Source organism: Miscanthus floridulus, chromosome 1 (genome assembly GCF_019320115.1).
Source record: "Miscanthus floridulus cultivar M001 chromosome 1, ASM1932011v1, whole genome shotgun sequence".
Taxonomy (NCBI): Eukaryota; Viridiplantae; Streptophyta; class Magnoliopsida; order Poales; family Poaceae; genus Miscanthus; species Miscanthus floridulus.
Window position 1 is genome coordinate 128,804,465 of NC_089580.1, and position 10,921 is coordinate 128,815,385.

General features: G+C 39.3%; 1 protein-coding gene across 1 annotated transcript; it reads left to right on the forward strand.

The window, feature by feature from the left end:
* The first annotated feature begins 444 nt into the window (after positions 1-444).
* On the forward strand, positions 445-10,921 carry LOC136541035 (vacuolar protein sorting-associated protein 52 A-like). Its single transcript, XM_066532981.1, has 19 exons — positions 445-683; positions 792-849; positions 1,058-1,153; positions 1,463-1,564; positions 2,059-2,142; positions 2,657-2,737; positions 3,282-3,425; positions 4,356-4,447; positions 5,579-5,660; positions 7,024-7,209; positions 7,709-7,824; positions 7,910-7,968; positions 8,408-8,508; positions 8,910-8,960; positions 9,060-9,239; positions 9,359-9,493; positions 9,621-9,695; positions 10,150-10,207; positions 10,290-10,921. Exons 1-19 carry the CDS (start codon positions 583-585, stop codon positions 10,589-10,591), a joined length of 2,103 nt encoding a protein of 700 aa, XP_066389078.1. The 5' UTR covers positions 445-582; the 3' UTR covers positions 10,592-10,921.

The following is a 10,921-nucleotide window of genomic DNA, read 5'->3' on the forward strand; positions in this document are numbered from 1 at the left end:
ACATGCCCATCTATCGTGAGGTTCCTATGGTAACTTCGTCAACTTTGAGACATGTCGTATTAGCCTTTTCAAAAGTACTCATAGAGTCTGGACGCGTGCGTGCGTTCATAAAAATGAGCTTGTGTACATGTATGTGAGAACTGTGTCTACACTATATTTTGCAAAAAGTAATTAAAATTCAATAATAAACAAACTAAAATGAGGCATAAACAAGAAAGAAAAAAGAGAAAATTAAATTCAGTCATCAAGACCAAAAATAAAAAAAAAGAACTTGGGCTGAAATGGCCAAATATGTTAACTAAGCATACGGTTATATGGGCCGGAAGAATTAACTGGCCGCGTGGTCTGCAGTTAGATACGGGCACAGACCACAGGCCCAAGTGCAACCCAACACATCCTTCCAAGTTCCAATTCCCACCCACCCGACGACAGGTCGTCCGGGCCTCCTCCATTTCACGGGGACCCGTCCGATCCGATCCCAGCCCTCGTCCCCGCTACCGGTGGCAGATCTAGATCGGAGCTAGTCAGCCAGCCAGCCGGCCGACGCCGTCCGCCGCCCGCCCCGGCGATCTCCGACCCGAGATGGCGGCCGTCCCTGCTGCGGAGACCCTCGACGGGCACAAGGACAGGTTTGATCTCGGGGTCTTCGTAGGCGACCTCGCCGTCGACGAGGAAGTCACCAGGTACTACGATCGCCAGCTCTTCTGTCTCGGATTGCGTCGTGTGCTGTCTGCTGTCCCTATCGTTCTACCACTGCAATTCTAAAGTGTGCGCTGCTTCATCGTTGCCAGTGACGACGAGTCCCTGGAGGGGCTGCAGCAGGAGCTTGACAACTGCAAGAATGATCAGGTGTCGTGTTTTACTCCAGCTTACAATATATGATATCTGTATAGTACTAGATAGTCAGCTTACTCCTTACTGAGACCTTGAAGTAAGTGGATTGCATTGCTGCCATTTTGAGCTTGCCGCAATGTTTGGGTACCAGCACGCTGTATGAAACATGTTCCCTTGCCTCTTTCTTGATGATCACTGTTGTTTTCATTCTAAACATACGCAGGAAGTCGCAAACATTCTGGCCAATGGCATCAAACTGCGTGAATACACAAAAGGCGTCGAGAATAACATACGCCAAATCGAGCTGGATTCTATACAGGTGATTGTTTTAGGCATTGTTATCACTTATCTCTTTTTTGTTAAGTAGTTAATGCCAATTATGCTTTGGGCAATTAAAATGTTGATAGAATCTCAACCTGATTTGTTGAATAACTTTATGTTGAATTGATATGATCATTCTCTTAATCAATATTTTATGCTGAATCACCAAGCAGTTGTTCAAGAGTAGTGAAGTTATGTTGTAGACAATGGACTTGGGACTACTGAGATTTCATAGCGCTGCTGAAAAAGAAATCACTAGTGGTTACTGTCTTGGCATTAAGAAGTTCTGTCTTCCTTTTGTTTGTAGGATTACATCAAGGAAAGTGAAAATCTAGTTTCTCTGCATGATCAAATTCACGATTGTGACAATATTTTGTCACAAATGGAAACGGTTCTGACTGGATTCCAGGTAATTACATATCCCTTTTTTTGTGTTAATACTACATGAGACATTCCTGTACATGCTGGATAGCCAAGAGAGTAGCTGTGCACAACCTATGTCAAATTTGGGCTATGCATTTTTTTGTTGTTAGCAGTTCAATTAATTGTTTCTGAACTTAGATTGTTACATTGAACATGTCATGTAGTAACTATAATAGAGATGGAGCTATGCACAACACGTTCTGCATTTTATCTTCTGCATTCCATGAGTTATGTAAGGATTATAATTTCAATTTATGTGATCCATTTAGCGGATTCAGTGATGTACTCTGGATGACACCTTTTCTGGATTATTAATGGTTCGAGACTTATAATTTGTTTTAAATGTAATGGAAAATACCCTTTTTAATGCCAGACTATTCAGGCTTTACTGGTTCTCTGTATGTATGCACCTTTAGATAAAAGATGCTGGCCCTCCTTTCTTTACTAAGTCATATTTCAATGTTTGGACTTCTGTGGTAGACAGAAATTGGTTCCATAAGTTCGGAGATAAAGGTCCTTCAGGAGAAATCTATGGACATGGGATTAAAGCTGAAAAATCGTAAGGTCTGGTTCACTGCATATATTGTATATTTCATTCTTAGGTTTCATTTGCCATTAGTTCCTTTGTTAAGGCTGCTTTATGCTGGACATGATGTTGTCCATCTCCCATGTTTTATGGTTTACCTTTCTTATCCCTTTAGCTGGTGTTCTAGTCTGTGCACGCAACTACGAAAGTGACATGGTTAGGAAAATATTAGATTAGATGATGTTTCTTATTAGGTGTTATGTTTACCAATGACTAAGTATAAGTGCTACTATCACATATAACACAATTTTGCTTTCTGGCTCACATTTATTAGAATTTAGAAATGAGATGTCTTAAAATCATATGAAGCAATAGTTCCATAATATTTCAAGTGGAGGCACTATCCTCTGGTCCATCAGAACTCATAAATAGTTCATTTTCGAAATGGTCCCAGTATTCATAGCTTTTATGCATAATATTTTTCTTTTCTTCATGTTCAGCTATCTTTATGATCCTTATGTTGGCTCTTCTCTTTTGGAAAACAAATTGCAGGCTGCAGAGTCTAAACTGTCAAAATTTGTTGAGGATATAATAGTACCTCCAAGAATGATTGACATAATTGTTGATGGAGAGGTTATTACTTACACTCTTTAATTATGCCAACTTTCGACATTACTGGTTTTTGTGTTTATTTTTACAGTGTTGATTTGATTTAGTTTATTCTATTCTATGATCAAAGTCCTTTCTGGAATTAGTATAGCATTCATTTGCAACGAATAAGAATAATGCAACTTTCTGCTATTTGGGTTAGTGTGTTAAATTTAAATGATGGGATCATTTATTTTATCCCTTTGCTTCTCTAAGAAACCTATAAATTACCATTTTACTAGTGAAGCATATCTTATCTTAGATGATACTGTATCTGTTTTGGTGACATTATTTTTGCTGTTGCATATATTGGTTCGCTCAATCTTTCACTGTTTTTCTTTACCTATACAAGACTTTCTTTGTCAGTTTTGACATATCACAAGTCACATGGATTACGTTAAGAGAAAAAAACAAGCCACACGGATTTACCGTGTTGCTCCACCAGCATAGCTTCTTCTGTAGTTGGAGCAGTGTTCATGAGCTTTTCTTTAATAGACTTATGAAAATATTCTATTCAACAACCATGCAGGTCAATGATGAATATATGAAAACACTTGAGACTCTAAGCAAAAAAATCAAATTCATTGATGCTGATCCCATGGTTAAATCGTCCAAGGCTCTAAAAGATGTTCAGCCTGAGGTTGAGAGACTACGACAGAAAGCTGTCTCAAAGGTCTGAAAAACAATTGTTGGTTCTTAAGTTCTGTTGGCCAATCATCTACCCACTTTATTTATTTTCCTTCTGTGGTTTCCCATGTCTATGCTTTGTCAGCATGATATGACTATCAGAGCTAGTGCATCTTGCTGTCTTGATGCATGATGGTTGTTAACTGACAGATCATATGGTAAACTTGCCATATGTATCTAAGTCATATTGAAAAGGGAACAAACTTAGTAGCACTGCAGTAGTATATGAATTGGGTAACACATGTCACTGACAATTGGAGCCTAGGGCCAGTGGCACATAGCTACAAGTTCCAACTTGCAATCTCTTTGCAGGATGAGGAACTTATAATTGTTATATGCAAGTGATGATGGACAATTAGTTGCAGTGAGATGCTATGATCTGGAGTGATAATGAGTTATCAAACCTTTCTGATTAGAGTTCCTGTGCTGTTCTTTGAATTTTTATCTTCACTATGTTCGTTCATGGTGAAGTGTGAGCAGCAAAATATCTTGCAACCAAATGGATTACTATCGGAGAGTGTCACTTATAAGCCATAATAGCCATACTAGTTAATACACTATCATGAATAAGGGTGTACCTAGTGCATAGAGCTCCCGCTCTGTGCGGGGTCTGGGGAAGGGTGTTAGTGGCAAGCCTTACCCTCGCCTGTGCAATGCGAGGAGACCGCGACTCGAACCCGGGACCTTCCGGTCACAGGCGGTAAGACTCTACCGCTTGCACCAGGCCCGCCCTTCTAATACACTATCATGAATAAGCATGATTTTTTGATATTTCGTTTAATTTGCATTAATACATGGCAGTTATTATGGAATCTATGATTGAACCTTTTCCTCACTGATTATTTATCTGTGTTCTTCTTAAATAGTATAAGGCTACAGCACAGAGTTATTGATGCATGTCCAACTTTTCATGCAGATTTTCGAGTTTGTCATCCAAAAGTTCTATGCCTTGAGAAAACCAAAGACTAATATTCAGATTCTACAGCAGAGTGTTCTTCTTAAATACAAGTATGCCAATTTTTCTTATCAAACACCTAATTGGCTTGTAGCCTTGTACTGTTGTTTATGTTTTCGGTACCTGTCTCGCTCACCATGTCTCTGCAAAGTTCTGTGAACTAAATAATGGTTTCAATATTATAATTCATGCCACTGCTGCTTCTGAGATGGCGCATCCTCATAATCATGATTCATGAAGAAGGAAAGGGTAGGCTGCAGGGCAACGGGCAGTGGCGCAGATCTTTTCAGTGTAGCGGTCGTAGGGAAGGAGGAGAAGCGGTGGCTGAGACTGCTTGGAGGAGACATGGATGGTGATGAAGAATTGGCCCAGGACCAAAACAGACAGACAAAAGCAAATCAGCCCAGGCCCGTAAACGGACCACCGAATCACTCGGTTTAGAAATAGTAGAAATTCATCTGTACTACATAATCTTCAACTCTGTAAAAATGTAGGTCGTTTCATCTGTTTGTGGTATAAAATCCTACTAAATTACCAACTTTAACTTGTGGAGAAAGTTCCGCATCATTCCTTATGGTTATGGAAACCACTCATACATGTAGGCTCATGTACAAAGGTCTCAGAAACACCTCAAGATATCTGTAGGGACATTACAGACAATGGTGGTATGGGAGGTTGCATCAAAGGCGCATTAGATTGCGGTGATAGTATGTGTGTCTACATATACCTATGGAAAAGTCATACTACTATTTTCGGTAACCATGCATAGGCTGTCATCAGTAGTGTCTTACTCATGGAGGACTGAACAAAAACTTGACAGATAGCTTGTTAAAGTTTAGATCTTGTTGTCTATGTGGAGAATAAAAACCTTAAGTGGTAGCATTTGTTGACAAGTATGAATTACATATTTAAATGCTAACATTGTATCAACAAACTGCCAGGTTTGGCTTATGAACCACCGGTTGGATTAGTGAACCATTCAACAAATCATTCCACCAGTTTATTTGCCGGCCTATTTTTAATAGCTAGCTCCTATTTATACCTTTATTGTGCGAATATAAAATTTTTCGAATGTTGCAGAAGCCCATGTGGTTAAATTATTTCATAGCTATGTGCTGTATCTGTGTTATTATGTTCTTTTTGTGTAATTTCTAACTTTTGGCCATAACGCTATCCAAATGCAGGTACACGATAATTTTCCTTAAGGAACATGCTAAGGAGATATATGCAGAAGTTCGTGCGGCGTATATTGACACCATGAATAAGGTGAATCTCACGTTAAAGGCAATGTGATCTGAATGAGTACCACACAGTCAACGTAACCCCCTTGTCCAATTGTGTTTTGATTTTTGAGCAGTCTTCTTATTGCATTTGGTAGTAGGTAGTGTGGAGGTTTCTTATGATGCTTGCAGTTCCAAAAGTAGAAAGTACTAACAATAGTGGAACCAGTTTTTCTCCTGCCCTCTTGCTGGTTGTGTGGCTTAGTTCTTTTAGCCCTCTTTTATTTGTACAGTTTTTTTCCTCTTTTTTAAAATTAATAAAAATCTCTTACAGTGGGGGTCTCCCCTGTTGTATTTTCGGGTCAAAAAAATAGTGGAACCAGTTATCAAGATTACAATCCCGCATTTGGCAATGTAGACCACATTTGGCTACCAAAGCACTTGCATTTTGATGGGCCAAATTATTTTGCCCTTGTACATCACCAAATGTACCCAGTACCTTCAATCTTCTGGTAAAAAGAATAAAGTGTCTGTGTCTTACTTTTTGTTTAACCATGCTTTGTAGATATACATAACTTGCAGATCCTTGCATTAATTAAGAAAATAGAGAACTGAATTTGGGATAAACATGGGCTTAGTTCATCCACACGGGCTACTTGCTGAGGCTGAGCACGATAAGCACCAGACTGCGGATTGACTTCAGTATGTTGCACTTGTTTGGTGCCATGACTCGTGATTTCATCAATCGCTGTTGAAGGCAAGCTACCATCCATCACTGCACACCTGCCTCCACAGTCACCCTACCCTGCTAGCTGTTATCCCTTTGGTTGTGTCATGGTTTTCTGAAGTGAGATGAGAAGGTTCAACCAATCCTTATGGATCAGCCTGCTGTGCAGTGGCATTGTGACTGTGCGCCTTCCCAGCAGCCTCCTATTGGGACTTGGAGGGTCGGTGTTGCGTATTGGGCTTGCAAATTTGGGGTGGGGGTGGGGGGGGGTTCCTAACGCCCCCTCTCTTTTCGGTTTCACCGCTGACCGCTAATGCCTAAGGGTTCAAACTTAGACTATAAACTTCTCTTGATCAAAGCAAGAGGGGGTTGCTATGTGTTTGAATAGACTGCTTCACTTGGGGGTTGAGGATATACCGCTTTACCCAATTTGGGACCTGGAGCATTGGCATCTGTTCCTGCCTGCCTTTGCTTCTTTCTGCTCCTGTGCTAATTACTTGTTTTAGTTTTCTGGCACCAACCTTCATATACGTCAGCGTTGTTCTAATTTCCACTTGAAACTTTGTAAGTCTGCTACCATGTAGCAGAAAAGGGAACAATAAAAGACCTATACATGTGTGCATGACCAACTTTAGTTGTTTGACGTTTTTTAGATTTTTTTGCTATTCCTACCAATTTTCAGGTGCTAAGTGCACATTTTTGGGCTTACATACAAGCATTGGAGAAACTACAGATGGACATAGCAACTTCGACCGACTTGCTTGGTGTTGAAACCAGAAGCACCGGCTTCATTTTCTCCATTGGAAAAGAACCTCTGAAAACCCGTCCTTCAGTGTTTGCTCTGGGTGAACGAATAAACATTTTAAAGGTGAACTTATTACCACTTCCATTCAGATAATGACATAATGTTCAGAGCTTTGAAGTTGAAGTTCATAAGTGGCTCAATCATGGTAGTGGGAGCTTAACTCAGTTATTGTGGTAGTGGCAACTAATTAGAACTTTCCACCTGTTAATAAGATGTTTAATTTGTGGACAAAGCTTGCCAATAGAAGTTTAGCATTTGCCATCAGAGCATAGCCCATTAGGCCATTATGCTCAAACCAAACTGTTTGATTATTTACATATCTGTAGTTTCAGCTTGCCTGTATCTGTACTTACACCCACAAAGCGGTAGTAATTATAATAATATAACTGTTTAAAGATTTGAGATAAAGCATTTTTTATTGGTTTATTGCAATGTGGCCTTGCATTTATTTATTTTTAATCTTTTGAACTGTATATTGTTGCTGAAGGATTTATTTGCTCAAACTACCAAGTACCAAGCATAGTAGTGTAAGTTCTGTTTTTCGCTTTCTTTATTATACCAGGAAAACGATCAGCCAGCATTGATACCTCATATAGCTGAAGCGAAGTCACATAAATACTCATATGAAGTTCTTTTCAGAAGCTTGCAGAAACTTCTTATTGATACTGCCACTTCAGAGTAAGCCTTGGGTTGCCATCTAGTCCACATTTTATTATATTCATGATGATAAAGTGCTAGTGTGACATATATAAACAAACTGCAGATACCTGTTTACTGATGATTTCTTTGGCGAAGAATCCATATTCCATGATATATTTGCAGGTATTTCATCCTGCTTCCATCAAGTTTGTTTCACTTTTATTTCTATCTTGTGCAGAGTACACCTATATTTAACTGCTAGCATGTTGCCCTTACCTTGCGTGTCCAATATTGCTTTCATGCACTATTTTTCCAAACATACCAATTGCATTAATGTATCAATCTCATATGCGTGATACACGTATCAAAGTTTCATGCATACATCCAATGAGTGAGGAGAAAAAACAGGATCTGATTAGTTGCATTATCTATGAGTTTTTTACTTTTTTTAGCTACCATATCACTAAGCCGAGTTTCTTATTTTCATCATAATATAGTTCTCCCCATTAAGGAGCATATTAGGGTCTTTTTAAGTTCTGTAGAAAGATTAGCATATTTTCTGTTATGCTGACTGCAAATGATTTTTAATTTTAGTTGTCTGTTTCTGTTTTGCCCCCCTCAGGACCGATTCAAGTTGTAGATGAACATTTCAATGCTGTACTCCTGAACTGTTATGATGCAATTGGCATAATGCTTATGATCAGAATAATTCATCAGCACCAGGTGAACTTTGATTTACCTTATGATGGAACAGCTAGTGATATCGACATTTATATGTCTTATTAAGAATAAAGCCGGGGACAATTGTGTTTTCTGTTCACAGTGGTTGTGAGTTGTGATCAATTTTGTGGTAGATATTGATTCACCCATCCAATTTCTCTGTTTGGTTGGTTGGAAGCTATCAGTTTTCACCTAGTTTGAGACAGTAGATTAAACTGTATGTATTGGATTGTCTTACAGTCCCATGTAGTTGAAAATCTACCCTTTTTTTGTATTTTTTTTGTGTTTCTTTTTAAACATTATATTTAATCGGAAAATTTATTTGCTTTCATTTAGTGCATAAACTGGTGCAAGCAGCTGGTCTAGTTTTAGCTAAATCTCAATGGAATATGTATTTTGTGCAGCTCATCATGTTTAAGCGGCGAATCCCATGTTTGGACTCTTACCTAGACAAGGTTAGTTCTGAATCCATTCTTAGCTCCTTATGTGAGTCTTTCCTCTGCTCCATTTCCATTATTTTGAATGACAGAGCACAATTTATGGACAATGGACAGGTTAATATGTCACTCTGGCCTCGCTTCAAGATGGTGTTCGACTTGCATTTGAACAGCTTGCGAAATGCAAATATTAAGACTCTTTGGGAGGATGATGTCCATCCGCACTATGTTACAAGGAGATATGCTGAATTTACGGCTTCTCTAGCTCATCTCAATGTTGAACATGGGGACGGTCAGGTTAGTTGATCACATAAACAAAATTGTTTACTGTCTGCAGAATTTCTTTCACCCACACCGCATGCCATAAGTACACTCTGTAGCTCATCGAAATTTCAAATTTTGGCTTCTATGTGCAGCTTGATTTAAATTTGGAGCGATTGCGGATGGCAATTGAGGACTTGCTTGTTAAGTTGGCCAAGATGTTTGCTAAACCGAAGTTGCAAACTATTTTTCTGATAAATAACTATGATTTAACAATTTCCATTTTAAAGGTAGAAATTCTTGGCCTGATTTTAAATGGCAACCTTTTCTGTTATAGTAACTTCCCAGTATGTTAGAAATTTATAAAATGATACTACAATTGCCTTATTCAAATTTAACCTTATCATCAACATAAAGGAAGCTGGAACTGAGGGTGGGAAGGCACAACAACACTTCGAGGAGGTTCTTAAGAGCAACATCGCAATATATGTGGTATGCAGTTTTATAGCTTGAACATCTTTCTTTTCTTTTTCCTTTTTTTTTTTGAAATGAATATAGCTTGAACGTATGGCAGAATACTACTTACTGCATTTCTTTAGCTTGCTGGTGGAACTTCCAGAGTTCAAACAAATAAATACATAAATCTACTTGGGGTAGTGGCTTCTTATACGACTGCCAAGGCTTCGTGACAGAATGAAATATGGCAAATTTGTACAAAGTAAACTAGGATAAGCCCATTGACTGCTATTACCAAGTGGCAACACATAAAAATTCATGTGTTTAATGCTAATGACGTTAGAAGGAGCTGCAGTTTGTCTCTGTTCATTCAAGGACTTCTGTGACGTTCATGTCATGTCCAATTTCTTGTACGCATTAATAATACACTAGCATTTCCTAAAAAAACTCTACCGAAGTTTCTTGATACAATGCATGCATATTTCTGCAGGAAGAGTTGCTCCTGGAGCAGTTCAGTGGTTTGATCAAATTCGTCAAATCTCGTCCAGGTGAGTTGAGATCTCTTGGCAACTGTATGCCCTTTTTCTTTCTTACTTTCGAATGACATTTCATCCTTGAAAACTGTATCAGCGGATGAAACGGCTACGAATTCGGAGAAGGCCAGCATTGCCGAAGTTGAGCCACTGGTTAAGGATTTCGCGAGCCGGTACAAGGCCGCGATCGAGCTGATGCACTATGATGTGATCACATCTTTCAGCAACTTCCTGTGCGGGATGGAGATCTTGAGGGCGACGCTCGCGCAGCTCCTGCTATACTACACCAGGCTCACCGAGTGTGTCAAGAGGATCAACGGCGGCTCTGCCCTCAACAAGGACCTGGTGTCCATATCCTCCATCCTGTTCGAAATCAAGAAGTATTCCAGGACGTTTTAGTTGTTTCACTTTCACCCCCTTCCATGTACACTAGGACGACTAGCTAAGGGGTAGCTGTGTGTGTATCCTTACTTTGTAATGGGAAGTTGGTATGTGCTACTGCAGGGGAAACAAGGGCATTTTGTTGTGATTTGTAGCTTCGTGCGTATTATTTGACTTGACCCCTCCTACCCTTTTCCCGCACAGAACCCATGATCGCTGGTGTTTATTATATATACTCACGATTCACGAAGTGTATCAAACGCTTCCCTTGATGTAATTTTTACAACGATGGTGAATTTGTGGTGTGTTTAAAGCTCCCATGGATCTGATCTGTGTGATTTAGTTCAA

Excerpts from the sequence above, each read along its gene's own strand:
- LOC136541035 (XM_066532981.1), top strand. The coding sequence starts at position 583 with ATGGCGGCCGTCCCTGCTGCGGAGACCCTCGACGGGCACAAGGACAGG. Across the intron at positions 684-791 it reads GTCGACGAGGAAGTCACCAG|TGACGACGAGTCCCTGGAGG; the intron begins GTACTACGATCG and ends CATCGTTGCCAG. Across the intron at positions 5,661-7,023 it reads ATATTGACACCATGAATAAG|GTGCTAAGTGCACATTTTTG; the intron begins GTGAATCTCACG and ends ACCAATTTTCAG.